The sequence below is a fragment of the Urocitellus parryii genome, chromosome X (genome assembly GCF_045843805.1).
Source record: "Urocitellus parryii isolate mUroPar1 chromosome X, mUroPar1.hap1, whole genome shotgun sequence".
In the NCBI taxonomy this organism is placed as follows: Eukaryota; Metazoa; Chordata; class Mammalia; order Rodentia; family Sciuridae; genus Urocitellus; species Urocitellus parryii.
In genome coordinates this window covers 73,367,658-73,386,714 of record NC_135547.1, presented here as the reverse complement: position 1 = coordinate 73,386,714, position 19,057 = coordinate 73,367,658, and the positions used below count along the sequence as shown (strand labels likewise).

Here is a 19,057-nt window from a genome sequence, read left to right as displayed (position 1 = left end):
AAGCGCCGAGCTACCGCGGCTATTGTGTGCCGCGTTGTTGCCCTCCGCTTCCCGCTTTGGTGTCTAGGGAGGAAGGCTACGTTTCATTGCCGCCCCCGGGCTTAACCCTTCTGGCTCCTCACAGGACAGCAAGCTTGGACTAGGAAAAACTCTCAGCAGCTGCCGGACCCGGGTAACGAAACCCTAAGGTACAAGGAAGACAGTTGAATAGAGAGCTTGAGCGCCCAGGCTGGGATTTCGGGCTTCGCTGGGGCGGGGCGGAGGCGCTGGCTTTAAGAAGGGGGAGGGGACAGTGCGATCCGGGTTGCCCGCGGAGTTCGGCGTAGGAAATCTTCAGCTAGCTCTGGAGCGAGGAGCGAGGAGCTAGGAGAGGCGGCTCCCAACCCCAGCGCTCACCCCCGCCTACACCCTGGGCGGGCCGAAGTGTCACGTTTGCGAGTGCTCAGGAAGGATCCGGCCCGTCTTCGGAGGCAAGCCGGTCAGGCTGCGGTTTCTGCTGCCTATAAGGAGAGGCGATGCCAAGCGGGTATGCTGCTTACTAGGCAGCACCCCATCAGGATCCGATTGCATTAGTAAGCCTTCCCAGTCACCTGAAGCCACCGACGGGCCGCGCGTTCCTCGTACGCACCAGCCACTGCTTCCCAGGAATCTCATTGGAACAGGTACTTATTTCCAAAGGGAGGAAGGCTAAGAGCCTCCTTAAGGTTGTCCAGCGTTCAGTCCGTCCCTTCTGCTCCCCTCACTGTGCCACTGATGCTCTTGGTCTTTGTGTCTTTCCTCTCTCCCACAATCCCGGGGTCATCAGAACCATGGGGCATCCTCCGCTGGAGTTCAGCGATTGCTACTTGGACAGCCCCGACTTCCGTGAGAGGCTCAAGTGTTATGAGCAGGAGCTGGAGAGGACCAATAAATTCATCAAAGACGTGATCAAAGACGGCAACGCGCTTATCAGCGCCATGAGAAGTAAGTGGAAGGCTTCCACGAGCTGTTTCCCTGAGCCGGTGGCTCTTGCCTTTAAATCTTTACTCATTGCAGGGTGAACGAAAGGCGGCTTTAGGGTGACTCCTTCCAAGCGCCTGAGGCAAATGGGTTTCCTATCCTTTGGGATGGGGGTCAGTAGAGGTGGAAAATGGTGGATACAACCAAAACTTTCAGCCTTTCTCTTTAGTGGACTTGACCTTATAAGACATGATCTGTAGCTGTGCCAAGGACTCTCTTGCTCTGCAGTTAGCCTTACTTAGGCAGATGGTTGTTTGAAAGGATAATCAGAAGGTACTGTGAGACATATTCACCACCCTTGTCAGGTGCCAGGTGACATCCAGGCTGACCAAGGAACTCCCTCAGGCTCCTAAAGATTTGGGGATTAAGGCCAACAGCTGGAGTCATGATTTTGTCCTGACCTTTGGTTACTACAGATAAGTAGTACAGTAAAAAAATTCCCATGGCAAGTTATTTTCTAAAGAAAACACCTTTGCCCTAGTGATTTTTTTTCTTTAACATACTGAGCTATGGCCTAGGTCAAGGTCAGTCTAAGTTCAGAATTATTGGTTGGCTTCACATGCCACTGAAGTCTGCTTGAGCTTGGAACAAAGACCTGCCTGCTCCCTGGCACAAGCAGTCTAACCCCCAGGGAATAAAACACAGTGTTAGGGATGGGGGCCACTACACTGAAAGGAACCTCACCTAACTTGGCTTTTCTAGTGGTCACAGCTGACTTGGCTGTGGGACCCTATTTCCCTCCCCCTCTGTGTGTGGAGGTTTTTATTTCTGCTGGTTGGCAGGAGGCTTGGAGTAAAAGAAAGAATAATAAACATCCCCAATGAGAGTACAGCAAGCCAATGCTTTGTGCCAAAATATATACCCAGAAGAATGGAGGGTAATGATTGAGTGGAGTGATAATTAATTTTTTCTCTTCTTGGCTGAAAGATGATTGCAAAAAATAAAGTCACTGGCATATATGTCCCTCTATGCTTATAACTTTATTCAAGTGGATTTATTCTCAAAATAGTGTGTCTATGTTCAATGTGGAGACCTGATTGTAGCCAAGCAAGAGAGGGGGAGAGCCTTAGGAGCTTTAGTGTGATGGTAACTGCTACCAGCTGGTATTTCTTGTGCAGTTTTTTTTTTTTTGGGGATTGGCCCCTTGAATTTTGTGCTTTCTCTGCACATCTGTCATCTCTCCACTTTTGGTCAGAATCTATAAACCATTTAAGTTCCTGCAGGTCCTTTGGTTGAGTTCAATCATCTGTTGTATTGTTATCAAGAGTAAATGCCTAGTAGCACCTTAAAGATGGGGTATTTGAAATGCTGATCCTTCCAGATAGACATATAGATCAGGCTTTGGGGTGTGTCTCCACTTAATAGAGTTCCTTGAGAGGTTAAGAATAGATTGTGCCACAGAAATAGAAAGGCAAGGTTTCTCTGGGAGGAAAATGCAGAATGTTTGTGCTTTGATGCTTGTTTTCTTCCTATAACAAACTGCTTAGTAAGGAATCCAGATTGAATCTCATTAAAAGCCCTAGGAAGCAGGTAGCTTTGTGAAATAGATGGTAAGCTGAAAGTGTTTGTGCTAAAAAAATGACCAGCTAAGGCATATCAAAGAGATTAAGATTTGAAAGGAAAAAAAAATGCAGTTTAATAAAACATTGAAATGTTTTTCAAGCTAGAGGAAAAGAGTGATTTAAATTCTTTCCTTCTTTAATTAATTTATTTTATTATTTTTTTTTTGGTGGTACTGGGCATTGAATCCAGGGACACTCTACTACTAATATACATCCCCATATCTTTTAAACAACAACAACAACAACTTTGAGACAAGGTCTTGTTAATTTGCTCAGGCTGGACTCACAATTGAGATCCTTCTGCCTCAGCCTTCCAAGTAGCTAGAATTTCAGGCATGTGCCACCATCCTGCTCTGTCCTTCTTTGGTAAGATTAAAAGAGTAAGAGTCAACAATTATGCAGGCCCAAACCTTTGCACATGGTCAAAAGATCAAAAGATATTCTAGGCTAAGGGGCTTTTTGATATTTGGTTTTTTTTTTTTTTGAGTATACATAGAAAGCCAAAAATAGAATGGGTCGGAGTTAAAAGCTAGCTCCATTTCTTTAAGTTGAATGAATTAGAATTGCTTGAGTAGTGAGAGGCAAAGACGGATGTTTCCCACCGTCTAGACCCCAGTAATGTTTATACTCCTACTGTTTCCTCACATTGTGCCAGCTGGGTGGATTTCTGAGAGTTAAGTAGGGTCGATACAAGACAAAGGTGTTCTTTCGCTTCATGTGGAGAAAAAATGGAGAAAGAATACTAGAATTGGAGTTTGAAGACCTAGGTTACAGTCTTGGCTTCCCCATCTTGGGATTTGGCACAAATCGCTTCATTTGTAAAATAGGAGTAATTAATTTTTTTGATGTTAAGGAGAGGAAATGTCAAGTATTATCATTGGGTTATTAGACGCTACTCATTTATCATATTATGATACTGTACTCCATAAATTTGTGCAATTAAAATGAAAAGTGGTGGAAAACTGGGCACAGTGGTGCACACCTGTAATCTCGGCTACTTGTGAGGTTGAGGCAGGGAAATGAGAATTCAAGGTCAGCCTGGGAAATATAGTGAGACCTTGTCTCAAAAAAAATGGTGGTAATTATATCTATCTCACAGAGTTGTTGCAAAGCTCAGCAGAATTAATGGATTCTAAAAGTGCTTTGTAAATGGAAATGGCAAAACAATGTACATTGTTGATAATACATCTTCTGGTCACTGATAAATCTGTTGGTGAATGTGTAATTTTCAGTAGATTTCAGGAGGGAAATGCATAAGCAGAAGTAGTTTAAAACAGAGACCATTTTTTTGCTGTTCTCTTGTTGGAAGTGTCACCCTCTACATTGGCATGTCTCAGCCATGGGTTTTGTATTCCTGTGCATGGATCCATCTTGGGTAGCATCAGGAGTCTGGCATTAAAAGGCAGGAGAATGATTGATACCTTTTAATTTAACTAATTAATTTGACCACCAATTCAAATAACTAGTGTTTCTAGGAGCCAATGAGATGTGATGTACTGTGTTGCAAAAATCATTAGCAACTTTTAAAAAACAGTTGTTAATGCAGATGGAATTTGATGTCTATGCTTTATGCTTGTTTTGTATAGAGCTTTATATAAGGGCTGTAGTCACAACTGGGTGTGATGATTAATTCGTTGAATGTAGGTCCTGTTTAAATATTTAGATTTATTTAGCTCTGTGCTCAGAGGTAATTGATGTTATGATATTCACCTGACTCCTTGAGGAAGTGGTTAATTTCCCCCTCCTCCTTTAAATGTGCTCTAGTTCTAATTTTTGGAGCACAAGATGATTATAACTTTAACTAATGGGAAAGAAAAAGACCATCATTCTGAAAGGTGACTGTATTGCCATTTTTTCTGTTTGCCCTTGTTTTCATGATGGCGATTTTAGTCCTTGATGTTATTTGAATATTTGCCAAGCACTGAACCTAGGCATTATACAGAACAAGTGTTGTGACCCCTTACTTATCCCTAAGCAATATGAGACAGCTAATGCACGTTATATATAGTTCAGCAAACACATACCATTCATTCAATAAATACTTGTGCACATACTATGTTCAAGTCATTGTTCAGAGGTCTGTGAGACATACAGAGTGAGTCACAGATGAATTCTGCCCTCAATAAGTTCCTGGGCAAGTAATAGAGAGAAATTACTGTTATATAAGGTAGTAGATACAGATTAGAACCTAAGAGAGGGGTAAGTAGGCATAATGGTATGTGACACAGGGAGAGCTCATTTCCCAGTGGGAGGACAGAGGAAAAGCAAAGGAGGAGGGTAGGATTGGATTTAAGCAGAAGTAATAACACTTATCACTTATTTAGCTGTTCCCATATGCCAGGCGCTCATCTTGTAACAGTTTTATGAGATAAGTAATAATATTGTTATTATTTTGTGGTGCTGGGATTGAACCTAGGGCCTCACACATGTTAGGGAAGCACTCTACCACAGAGCTACATTTGCAGTTTGGGATAAGGATTATTATTCACATTCTATAGATAAGAAAACTGAAGTTCAGAGAAGTTAGCTTCCTGAACTAATAAGGGTAAGAATCTGAAATACAACCTAAATTTGTCTCTAAAGAACCTGCTTATTTTGCAGTACGACACTGTATTCAGAACAAAGAATTTCATATAGTAGGAATGACACAGAGTGTGAAGGGATGACAAATAATTCAGGTCATCTGGTATATAAGATGCAAAAAGAGAGGCTTGGGAAATGAAGTTGGAATGGAAGAGTAAGATAAGACCATACAAGATCTGTCAAGAATTTCAGACTTTATAGGCAAAGGATGCTTTTCTTTCTTTTCTTTCTTTCTTTTTCTTTTACTTTTTTGTGATGCTATGCATGGAACCCAGAGCCTCGAACTTGCTGGGCAAGTCCTCTACCAATAATCTATACCCTCCATCCCCTAGGGAGTGCTAAAGAAGATTTTTGGTAGGACAGGGGTATAATTTGAGCTGTATTTTAGGAAGATTCACCTGAGAGTGATGTATAAGGTATTAGTAATCCCACACAAATATTTGTGACTTTTTATCACCGAATTTGAAAGCTTGCATTTTTTAAAATAATATATAAATCTTAGGACCAGCAAACATTTTCTATATAGGAAAATGTAGTATGTTCTGTAGTCTTTGAGTGCCATGCAGTCTCTGAAAACTACCCAATTCTGCCTTTGTTGTGAGAAAGCAGCCATACAAAGTAAGATGAGCATATTTTAATAAAACTTTATTAATTGACATTAAAATATCAATTTCACAAGCTTTTCATATGTCATGAAATATTCTTTCTTTGATTTTTTTCAACAATTTAAATATAAGAAAACCATTCTCAGTTCAGCTGGGGGAGGGGAATATCCAAAAATAGCAGGTTGAAGGACTGCCTCAGTAGCTGTAATTTGCAAATGTCTGGCATATCTAGTTAACCTAAAAGATTTAAATGGATTTTTACTTGTAAGGTAGTGAATGTAGCTGTTGATAGAATGTAATCCCATATCTCACATTTTCCATTAGCTAATTTTACTTTGGTGTTCTCCTAATTATACCTACACTGGATTCAAGGATACCAGGCTCAAATGCTATCAGAAGTTAAGGAGAAACCGGAAGTATGTAGCTGCTCAAAGTAGGGTAATAGAGACACAGTTATTACAGTAAAATATAGCTGTCTCACCGTATTCAAAAGGCCTTCACATTTTTAGTTTTAGCCAAATAAAACATTTTTTTTGCAGAAAGATTCAACTGGATTGCAATATTTGAGCTAGGTGATCTCTAGTTTTATCTATGAGACTTAGACTCTAATGAGCTAGGAAAAATGGAGAGGGACAATTTTCAGGTAGAGATTTCTCTGAGGGCTGGATACCATTTACAAATTAGCAGAGGTGGAATAATGTTATAATGGCAAAAAACCCTGGATGTGGCATCTGGATAGCTGGATGTAGTCCTGGTTCTGTTATTAATGTGATCTTTGGCTTTGGTAAGTCATTTCACAGGGGCTGTGAGGTCTGTGGGTTTACAAAGATGGGGATGGGGGAAGGGGCTTAATATAGCTCACTTTCAGCTCTAATACCCCATGATATACTGTTTTTTTTTTTGCATTGCATACTGTGGTTCAACAGTTTCAGAAAGGAATGATAAACCCAATGATAAGTTCCTATTTTTATGTTTACATAAATTTTCACATTATTTTTGTAGGCATGACAGTATTTAAACAAAAATTCAAATAATTTAAAAATGACTTTTCAAAACCAAGGATAATCTATTTTATATGTAACATATTTTGTATGTAAATATGTGTATATATAAAACAGATGTCAGAAAAAATTGTATTGCTAAACCCATACATACATATATATAACCATACATACCAAGACTGTCTTGGACTAATTAAAACTTATTTATTTATTTATTATTTTGGTACCAGGGATTAAACCCAGGGGCACTTAACCACTAAGTCACATCCCCAGCCCTTTTTTAGGTTTTAAAAGAATCCCAAAGATGCCTTCTATACTAAAAATAAAGCACTTAAATTTGATAAAGTAGAAATGATAAGATTTATATAGCTTTACTATTACAGTCTTAAATTTTTAAAAGAAAGCCACTTTCTTTATATTCTATACTTTTAAGTAAGAGACTTAGATGTTTGCATTAAGGTCACCTTTTGGGGTGCTTTTCAAGCTCTTGCTTTGACATCTGGGCACCTACCTGTTGTGTGTTTTCCTGGGAGGATGGGTTGGTTCTAACTCTGCCGCTAACTAGCTGCATGAGTTTGAGTAAGTCTTTGATTTTGTGACCCTTATTTTTCTCATTTATAAACTTAGGGGCTTGGGTAATAATCTTGAGGTTTCCTTCTGGTTGTATCATTCTCTGTTTTCTAGTTACCACCGTCTTATTCAAATACTTAAATATCCTGAATTGATTCTTCAGAGCCCATTTATCTTTACTCTAGGAGACTAGGCAAAGGGACAATCCAACTGAAATATCCAGCATGAGTAGATGACTTGATTCATGCTGGCCTATTTGAGTAGCCACTTGTTGACTACTGCTTAGGAGATGTCAATCAGATTCCCTTCAGTTCTGCCCTGAATAGCTCTATGGGTAGGGAATCCAAAGCTTTTGCTCCCTTTGGAGTGGGTGTAGTGTCATGTGTATAGGGAGGAGTTGGTGATATAATATACATTGTCATTCAGGAGATATCCTGTCATTATCCCAGTGATATTTAATCAGTGTCTTTGAGCTCGTGGAGTTATTTTACACCTCCAGTGTAACTCAGATCAAAGGGTAGTATATTTTTCAGTATTGCTGTTAGTAGATGTGAATACTTAAATTCTGAAGTAGCTGAAGTGGGGTACTGGGGGAACTAGGGTGAAAAAGTGAACCAAATTGGCTTTTTAGTGTGACCATTTATAAGGAATAGTTCTTTCTAGGGTTTTCGGATGGTGTTGGGGTAGGGTATGGAAGATTTTAGACTTGCCCATTAAGAAAAATTTTCCAATCAGATTTAAGAGTAATGAAGGAAAATTACTTTTCATTTTTATAGCCTTATTTTTTTTAAAGCGTAGCCAAAATCTTTTGTTTAATCTGGCATCTGTTTCTCTAATCACTTACTACAGACATTTCCTAAAAGCCCCTGAGGATCTGGAAAGACATACTTTTCCAGGGGAGTACCCTTGAAATCTCAAAGTAATGTTTTTCTAGTGGGTTAGAGGGCCCCATAAAGCTTTACCAGGCTTGCATAAAGTGCTAAACCTGGGGCAATATAAAGGCAATTTGGAGATACAATGGGGAATGAGGCTGCTGGAGGCTCTGCCCTCTTGGAACATATATTAAATACCTTATTATCAATTTAAGTAATCACAGCTGTGAGAGCTATGAAGAGGAAGTTCAGGGTGAAAAATATATTCCATCACATAGTATGAAGTAGAGATATGTGGGGTGAAATAAAGGAGCTAGATTATGGTGATGAAGCTGTTTATTGGAAAGAAGGATAACATAAGGAGGAAGAGTTCCTAAGTCAGAGAGACCTGTTTTACCACTTATCAAAGTTAATTGCCTTGGTAATGAGTAAGACACTTTAAATGAATGGGTAGTTTCTCAGAAGCATACAGAATACAGTATATCTCATAGAATCTTTAGGGGAAATCTAAAGCACATACTTATTAATTCTTCTTTTAGAAGTATATTAAAATATTTCAGGGTAGTAACATATGAACATGGCACAACAGTCAAAAGCTACAAAAGGGGTCTGGGGATATAGCTCAGTGGTAGAGCACTTGGCTAGCATGCCTAAGGTGCTGCGTTCAATCCTCAGCACTACATATAAATAAGTAAGTAAGTAAGTAAGTAAATAAGTGAGTAAGTAAATAAATAAATAAAGGTATTGTGTTCATCTACAACTAAAAAAAATTAAAAATCTACAAAATGGTAAACCTTTTCCTTCCTTATGTGTCCCCATTCCTCATTTCTCCACTATAGTTGTAGCAACTGTCAACATTTTGTCTACCCTTTAACAAAGACTTTACCCCAGCACTTCTTTTAACCTGTGCCCGCTTAAGAGTGAGTTCCATTGTAAGCAAATTCTCAGCCATTCCAACAAGATTTCTTTAAGGGTGTACATGAGAGGGGTTGGGATTGTGGCTCAGAGGTAGAGCACTTGCCTAGCATGTGTGAGGCACTGGGTTTGATCCTCAGCACCACATAAAAATAAAATAAAGGTATTATGTCCACCTATAACTAAAAAATAAATATTAAGAAAAAGAGTGTACATGAAGAGACTATGATCTGAAAACTCTGAAAATCCACTCACCCATAAAAGCAAAAAGACACTGGCAAAAGTTGTCAACAGCAACTTTTTCAGAGCTCTGAAAATTTACCAAAAGCTTGCAATGACTTAAGATTGTTTTTTGAAGAAAAACTGCTGAATCTCTATAGTAGTAGATTAGTGACAATTTAGCTTACCTTGCTTCCTATTCCCTTCTCCCTAGCTTTGAGGAGAACCAGCAGTTTCTTAACTATGGAGACTATGAAAATCAGCAGGCTTGCTGCACATGACAGGAAAGATTAAGTTTATAGCTCCACTAAAGTCCTATAGTCAGAGCCTTGTCAAAATTTGATTTATTTAGAAGATAACTAGAAAAGCCTCCTTAATAGTACTTCTCATCACTTCAATTGACATAGCATAAGCTTGGTGGGAAAACCCTAATTCCAGAGTGTTTAAAATCATGGCTGAGATGATACTATACAGGGCAAATAAGAGCCTGGCCAAAAACATAAAATAAATAACTGGGAAATGAGACATTCACAGGGAATTTTGAAAAGTTGAAATATTCTTGGGGATCTAGAGAGCCACACATATGCCCAGAGTTGTCTATGTGCCCTGAAAAGACCTGAGAGAGTCACAATTTCCTATTTGTAGTTGAATTTGAGGTAGAATTGTAACTTATCTGTCTGAGGGTTGAAGGCATGCCCCAACATGCACATCAAAACCCCTTAGCAAAAGGTAGAAGATCTCGTGGTTAGCTGACCACTAAGATAACCAAGCTGAGGCTTTAGTGCCTGAATACCACAAGAAATACAGACATTACAGAATTAGTCCAAGAAAGATGCCAAGCAAAAAATAATAACAAGAACATAATAATAGCAATACAACCTTTGGGGGCAGGAGGTGATTTCAAGCACTACCACATTATATTGTCTGAAATGTCCAGTTTTCAAAAACAACCACAAAAATCAGACATGTAACCAGATAGGATAGTATGGTGTGTACAAAAGAAAAAAAATGTCAATAAAAACTGTGATGGAGTCTAAAGTTTGGAAGTTAGATAAAAATATTTAAATTAGCTTACATGTTAAAAAATAGAAGGAAATCATGTCTAAATACTTAAAGGAATACATGGAAATAGTGACTTATCAAGGGGACAGTATAAATGGATGATTATAAAAGAAAACTAAATAAAAAATTCTGAAGTTGAAGAATAAAATCACTGAAATGAAAACATCACAAAGGATGCTCAACAGTAGATTTAAGTTAGTGAAAGAAAGCATCAAAGAACTTGAACATAGGTCAATTGAGATTATCCAGTGTGAGCAAAGAAAGAAAAAAAATGAAGAAAAACAAACAAAGCCCCAGAGATTGTATCAGCAATCCCAGGTACCAAACTAGACAATGACACCACAAGAAAAATATAGATTGAATTCCTTTCAGAATATAGATGCAAAAATCCTCAAGACTATATTAGCAAACCAAATCTAGCAACATACCGAAAGAATTATATGCTATCATCAGTGGAATACATTCCTGGAATGCAAAGATACTTTTAATGTCTTTGCATTCGGATCTGGAATGTCTTTCAAAGGTTCATGGATCGAGGTTTCCAAAGCAGCAGTGTTCAGAGGTGAGGCTTTTAGGAATTGCTTGGATCATGAGGGCTCTAACAATATCAGTAGGCTGATCCATTGATAGATTCATAGTTTGACTATCAGGAGGAGGTAGACCTTCTAGGAGGTGGGAACCAGTTGAAGGGAGTAGGACTTTGGGGGTCTGCCCTGTGGGTAGTATATTTATCCCTGGTCCCTTCTTCTCTCTTTGCTTCCTACCTTCCATGAGGTGTGTATCTTTCTTTCACCCAAACTTTCCTGCCATGATGTTTCTGCCTTGCCATAGACTTGAAAGCAATGGATCTAGCTATGAACTAAAAACCCTAAAATCATGAGTCACAATAAACTTTTCCTCCTTTTAGTTGATTTTTATGAGGTGTTTTGTCACAGTGTTGAAAAACTGACTAACATATAATTAAAATAAAGGGGAAACCTCATTCAGTTACCTCAGATGATGATAAAGTATTTTTAAAACTTCATCACTTTATTATGTTAAAAACAAATTAGGTACAAAAGGAAGTTTTCTCAAACTGATAACGTGCATTTATGACAAACCCACAGATAAGATTGTACTTAGTGGGAACAGATTTAATGTATTTCTTCTGGGATTAGGGATAAGGCAATGAGGTCTGACCTGATCTATCTTCCTTCCTTCCTTCCTTCCTTCCTGCCAGGGATTGAACTCAAGGGCACTAAATCACTGGGCCACATACCCAATCCTTAAAAAAAAAAAAAAATATATATATATATATATATATATATATATATATATATATATATATATTTAAATTTTGAGGGGTCTCACCAAGTTGCTCAGGATCTGGCTAAGTTGCTGAGGCTGGTTTTGAACTCGTGATTCTCCTGTTTCAGCCTCCCAAGCTGCTGGGATTATAGGCATGTTCCATTGATCCTGATATTTCTATTCTAGAGGTACTAGACAGGGCAATTAGGCAAAAAAAAAAAAAAAAAAAAAACCCAAAACAAAACAAAATAAAAAAAAACAAAGAAAAGAAATAAAAGACATTCAGATTGGATAGAAAGTAATAAAGCTATCTCTAGTTACACATGAGTGATCTTGTATGTAGAAAATCCTGAAGAATTTATTGGTAACTATTCAGTGTAATAAATAAGTTCATCAGGGTTGTAGGGTGCAAGAGCAGTATACACAAATGAGTTATATTTTTCTTTCCACCCCAGCCCCCTACTGGGGACTGAACCCAGGGGCACTTTACCACTGAGCTATATCCCCTACCCTTCTTTCATTTTTTTTTTTAAATTTTGGATAGGTCAAAATAAAATAAAATAATTCTGGCTAAATTACTTAGGGCCTTGCTAAGTTGTTCAGGCTGGCCTTGAACTTGGCATTCCTCCATCATCAGCCTCCTAAATTGCTGGTGTGTGCCACCATGTCTAGCTAGGTTGCATTTCTCTACAATATGAATAATCTGAATTTAAATAAAGAAAGAATCTATTCAAAGTATCATCAAAAAAGGCAAAATATTTACAAATAAACTTAAAAGAATCATTGAAATAGATTAAAGATATAATAAAGGAAAAAATACCATAGTTATGGATTCAAAGACTTAATATTATGATGGCAATAGTCCCAAAATTGATGTACAGATTCACCATTATTCCTAGTGAAATAACCACCCAGCTTTGTGGTAGAAATTGGTAAGAAAACGTTAACATTCATATGGAAATGAAAGGACTCAGATCAGCTAGTCTTGAAAAGAACATAGTTGGAGGCTTAACTTTTCTCAATTTCAAACCTATTATTAAGACAATATGGTATTGGCATAAAGATGGGCATGGAGATCAATAGAATAGAATTTAGAATCCAGAAGTAAATCCTTATATTTCTGGTCAATTGATTTTCAAGAAGGCTGCCAAAATAATTCAGTGGGAGGATGAGTAGTCTTTTTCAATGAATGGAGCTGGGTCAACTGGATATCTGCATGCACAAGAATGCAGTTGGACCCTTACCTTAAACCATATAAAAAATAACTGAAAGTGGATCGGATTACTAATTGTAAGCTTAAAACTAAAATCCTTAAAAGAAAGAAATGATGTAAAACTTACTGACCTTGGATTAGACAATGGTTTCTTAAATGAGATAACCAAAGGCATAAGTGATAAAAGGTAAAAAGGGTGGATTGGAGTTATACAAATTAAAACATTTTGTGATAGAAATGATACCATCCAAAACAAAAAGGTAGCCTAGTTTCCTGTCTAGAACCTCTCGCACATTACCACAAAGAGGGAAAATATTAAAAAACCACACATTTGCTATGAGACTACATGTAGAGTATATATAGAAAGCATAAAATTTAATAAAATAAAAATAATTCAGTTAAAAATTGGAAAAGTTTTTGAATGGCTGTTTTCTAAAGAAGATATACAAATAACCAATAATGATGTGAAAAGATTCTTAACATTATTAGTCCTTAGGGAAATACAAATCAAAACCACTATAAGATACCACACCCTTCCCATTAGGATGACTATTATAACAAAAGACGAACACTTGTTGGAGAGGATGTGAAGAGTTTGCAGCTCTCATATTGCTGCTGCGAATGTAATATGGTACAGCCACTTTGGAGAAAAGTTTAGTAGTTCTTTAAAATGGTGAACCATACACTTACACTGAGCCCCAACAATCTACTCTTCATGTACCCAAGGGAAATAAAAATACATGTCTACACAAAAATTTCTTGATGGATTTAATCACAGAATTATTTACAAAGGCTAAAAGGTGGAAACAACATAAAGGTCCATCAACTGGAAAACAGATAAATAAAATATGGTATATTTATACCATGGAATAGTATTTGACAATGAAAAATAATGGAGTACTGATACATGGTAAAACGTAGATGAGCTTTGAAGACCTTGTAATAAGCGAAAAAAGTCATAAAATACTACATATTGTTTATTATTATTTTCATATGAAATGTTCAGAAAAGCAAATTTATTAGAGTACAGGTTAGTACTTGCCTAGGGCCAGAGGGTCTGGAATATATTGTGACTACTCATGAGTAAGGAATTTCTTTTTTGTTGTAACAAACATTTTCTAAGAGTAGATTGTGATGATAGTTGCACAACTCTGTGATTTTACTAAAACCCACTTAATTGTACACTTTCTGTAAATTTTATGGTAATATCTCAGAGCCATATCAAAAAAGCTATATTGTGACTAGAGAAGGAGAGGTTCTTGTCTTTTATACTTAGATCTGCCTTTGACCCTTCTTTACAGAACATTGGCCCTGGAAGGTTATTTAGAAACATTTACATCTGCTCCATTGGGTTTATATTCAATGCAAAGGAAGCCAAGAGAGAGAATTACTCCTCTAGGGTCCTAGAGCTAGAATCCAGATTGGGATCAGAATTATATTTCCCACCCTCCCATTCAAGGTTCTTTCTGCATTGTACTTCCGAAGCAGGTACTTTGTATTTAGACTCTCTGTATGCTCTTTATTGGGGATGGTGGTGTTTTTGTTTGAAATTACTCAGTTATCAGTGAAGCACCTAGTGGAAGGTTCCCTCTCATTTTTTGCTCCCATCATGGCTGAGATCAGGTGTTTTCCCTGCTGAGCAATCTAGCCCGGATTTAATTAGGATCTGATTGTGTTTTCTTGTGTTTGTTGTAAAGAGCTAACAATACATCTTGGTGGTGTTGTGACACCCTGTCCTCTTTTGTTTTGTCTAAACCAGCTGGTTGGGCAGTTCCAGGGGCCTCCACTCTTCTTGCTCCTCTGTTGACCTCTTATGGCAAACAGCTGCTTTTCATGTAGTTAGTAGTATATATTGGGAAATGTGTGGCATTACTAACGGGTGACAAATTCCACCTTCATAGTATTTTTATCCTAAGGCAGCATGGAATTTCTCACAAGTGGCAAGCCAGTGGACCCAGCATGACAGTACCATATTAGGAGCATCAAGGCAGTTTTTGCAAATGGTTTTCATTAAGGACTTCCCAGAAGCAGGAGGGCTACACTTCAGCTTCCAACTCTCTTTCCAGAGCCAGGCTGTCGTGGAAAAGCCATACCCTGTGATTGGAAAAATATCTATTATGCATGTGGCAGTTGACAGCTGGAGACTAATCCTAAATTCATCCTTCCCGAATTCATTAGTTGGGGGGTAGGGTGGGTAACAAGGCATGGAGGTGTTTTATAGCTGCCCCTTACAACTTTTGTTTAGAACAGAATGTACAAAAAACAACAGGAGAAACTTTTTAAAAACTATTTATTTTTCTTTTAGTTTTAGGAGGACACAATATCTTTATTTTATTTTTATATGGTGCTGAGGATTGAACCCAGTACGATACATGTGCTAGGCGAGCACTCTACCACTTGAGCCACAAGCCCAGCCCTAACAGGGGAATGTTAAAGAGAATGTTCCTACCTCCATTGTCACCATGCTGAATTTCTCTTGTTCTTAAACATGGGAAATATTGATATCTCTCCCACTGTGGTTGATCTGGAGAGCTTTGCCTTCTAGAGCGCATGCCTAGCACTTCAGGGTTTAGTGGGATGAACATTGTGTAATGTTACTAAATGGGAAAGCAAAGAGGGCCAATGTGCTAATTGGACAGAAGATCAACCAGGGATTGTATAGCCACGCTAGCAGAATAGAAAGGGAGAGAAAGAAAGCTGGGATTTCTTGGCATTGTTTGCTTTTCCCTTGTGAAGAGTAGTTGTTATTTAACCATTTCCTTTGCTTTTTAATTTTTTTTTTTCCTTTTGAGACAGAGGACTCTCACTATGTTGCCCAGGCTAATCCAGAGCTCCTGAGCATAAGTGATCCTCCTGACTCAGACTCTCAAGTAGCACAGACTATAGGTGTGTGCCACCATGCCCAGCTTCCTTTTCTTTTTGATTAATCGGCAGTATCTTGCTGGAAACGAATTCATACAATTCAAGGGACTGTTAAAAGAAAAAAATTCATTTAAGTCTTTCTTATTTTATTGTGAGGAAACTGAGGTATTCCTCTGGGTTACAGAATCAGTTAACCATAGAAGTCAGTAACTGGTTTTACTCCTGGGCTCTATTGACTGTCACTGTGCCTCACAAAAACAGCTCTTCTCAGCTGGGCACAGTGATGCATGCCCATAGTGCTAGCGGCTCGGGAGGCTGAGACAGGAGGATCACGAGTTCAAAGCCAGAATCAGCAATTTAGTGAGGCACTAAGCAAGTCAGTGAGACACTGTCTCTAAATAAAATACAAAATAGAGCTGGGGATGTGGCTCAGTGGTCAAGTGCCCTTGAGTTCAATCCCTGGTATCCGCCCCCCATCCCAAAACAACATCAACAACAAAAAATCCCCAGCTCTTCTCTTCATCAACCTCTATTTGCTGAGCCTGTGCATTCCCCGGCCCCCCGCAATTGATTTCACCTTGTGAAAGAGGAAACTGGTTTTCTCTTTGATGCCTTTTACCAACATTGCATCTTCTGTGTTGGCCTGAATGACCATTTTACAGACCTTCAAGTGTGGGGTAAAGGAAGAAAGTTCAGGGAGTCTGAAGTTACTTGCTGTAGTTTTTCTGGTTGGTCTTTGCTTTGTACGAACTTTTTTTTAAAATTAAAACATAATTGTATATGGACACAATACTTTTATTTTATTAATTTATTTTTGTGTGGTGGTGAGGATCGAACCCAGTGCCTCACATATGCTAGGCAAGCACTCTACCACTGAGCCACAACCCCAGCCCCCCAGTAGGATCTTGATGAGACAGAAGAGCAAGAGACACACCTTCACTAATTGACCATCCATCCCCATTCTGTGGAATTTAGGGAATCCACTTATAAATGAGGAGATAATTCTTAATAAGAATCAAATTGGGTTTTAGGTATGGTGATGTTCATCCTGGGCACCAAGAAGTCTAGGATGTGTGTATATGATTTCATTCAGGCTGACTGATATCCTGGATGTGGATATTGATATAGATATGGGTGTAAACTATCATTTGCCAATGGGCACAGTGGTGCATACCTGTAATCCCAGTGACTTCAGAGGCTGAGGCAGGAGGATTGCAAGTTGAAAGTCAGATTCAGCAGTTTAGCGAGGTCCTGTCTCAAAATTAAAAAAAAATAAAAATAAAAAGGGTTGGGGTATAGCTCAGTGGTAAAATGCCCCTGTGTTTAATTCCTAGTATTAAAAAAACAAATCAAAACAAAGAAAACCTATTATTTGCCAAGCACTTTATAACATACAAGTCACTTGAACAGACATTTTGTAACTTAATCTGAGAAGGAAAATGTTATTACCTCCATTTCAGAGATGAGCAAACTAAGACTTGGAGAACTTTAGTACCTCTAGTCTGTAGTAGAGCTAAGTCATAAGATTTTCTGGAGATACCCACATTCTCCCTTGAATGTGTATTTCTTGCTTTACCCTAAAGGAATGTCTCTCTCTCTCTTTAGATTGCCCCCATTTTTCCTTGTATATGTATTTATGTTCCTAAATAAATCTTTGTACCTTTAAAAAAGACTTAGACTTTTGAATAGTTTTTTTCCACTCTCAGTGAATGTTATATTTGGGGGCTAATATACATATTGCTTGACAAAAGTTTTATCCTTAGATGGAATTGTGTTTGTATTGATGTTACAGATAATAACCCTTAATAAAATAATGACAGTGGGGGCTGGTAGTGTAGCTTAGTGATAGGGCACTTACCTAGTATGTGCAATATTGTGGGTCGATCCCCAGTACCATAAAATAATATTAATACTTATAGTTTCTTTGTGTTTGTGTGTGTGTACACACACACACAGACACACACACACACACAGACACACACACACATATTTTTTTGGGGGTAGTGAGGGTTGAACCCAGGGGTGCTTAACCACTGAGCACATCCCAAGCCCCACTCCTTTGATTTTTGAGACAGGGTCTCACTAAGTTGCTTAAGGCCTCACTAAGTTCCTGAGGCTGGCTTTGAATTTGTGGTCCTCCTGTCTCAGCCTTTTGAGTTGCTGGAATTAAAGGCATGTACTACCCTGCCCAGCACTTAGTATTTTTAATTTCACCAAACAGTTTCACTGATCATCAACTTGATCTTGCAACCCTATGAGCTAATCTAGCAGGATATTATTAGTTTGTTATACAGGTGAAGTAACCAAGGGCATGTAATGTTCCCTCTGTTTTATAGATGAGGAAATTGAAATTCAGAGAAGTTAAGTCATTTATTCAAAGTTACTCAGCTAGTGTGTGGCAAATTGGGTTCCAAACCTGAATTTTCTGGTTTTTAAGTGCTGCAAATTTTCTACTATATCAGAAGGGGGTCAGTGATTATGTCTTGTACAGTGGGTTTAGAAAGTCTATGTCTATGGGTTGTCCTGCATAATCCCTTGCCATATTGACATGATTCTCCCTGCTGTATACCCCAGCTCTGGCCTGGCTTGGTGCTTAGCCTTTTCTTGTCCCTTGAGCCTGTCTCCCAAACACCATTTCTTTATGCAGCTCACTCTCTGTAAAACCCTATTGTGCACCCTCTTCAGAGTTGCCTGTGACCTGCTGACATCTCCTTCTCCCCCTAAAACCTGAGGAAGCCCTCTCAGAGGCCTTACTTTACTGTGCTTTGTTTTTATTTTTCCCCCTAGCCAATTTTCATACTTTGACGATTCATCTGCCACACTTCAAATTGTGGTTTTAAGTCTTTTGGATCCTCTTATTGCCACATGGTAGAAAACTTCCATTCAAAGGGGCTCATGAATATAGATAAGCCATAGTGACATTTAGGACCATTTCTTTTGCCTTCCTCTTACCCATGTGCCTTTAATCAAATTCTATCCCACAGGCAAGATGGAGATAATTGACATTTTTTTTGAGTGGAGCCCATTATATATATTTCTATTGTAGCAGGCAGATTTACATTAGCCCATGTATGGCATTATTTTTAAAAATAGATATTTTAGTTGTAGATAGACACAATGCCTTTATTTATTTATTTATTTATTTATTTATTTATTTATTATTGTTATTTTTTGATACCAGGGATTGAACCCAGGGGTGATCAACCACTGAGCCGCATCCTCAACCCTTTTCTGTATTTTATTTAGAGACAGAGTCTCACTAAGTTGCTTAGGGCCTCACTGAGTTGATGAGACTGGCTTTGAACTT

General features: G+C 38.4%; 1 protein-coding gene across 1 annotated transcript in view; it reads left to right on the top strand.

Annotated features, from left to right (window-relative positions):
* Positions 1–231: 231 nt before the first annotated feature.
* The window catches only part of Ophn1 (oligophrenin 1), a 369,837-nt gene continuing 351,011 nt past the window's right edge, over positions 232–19,057 (top strand). The window contains exons 1-2 of the mRNA XM_077793759.1: positions 232–662; positions 806–963. Of these exons, the coding sequence (XP_077649885.1) occupies positions 810–963 (154 nt within the window). The 5' untranslated portion in view covers positions 232–662; positions 806–809. The remainder of the gene's footprint in view (positions 663–805; positions 964–19,057) is intronic.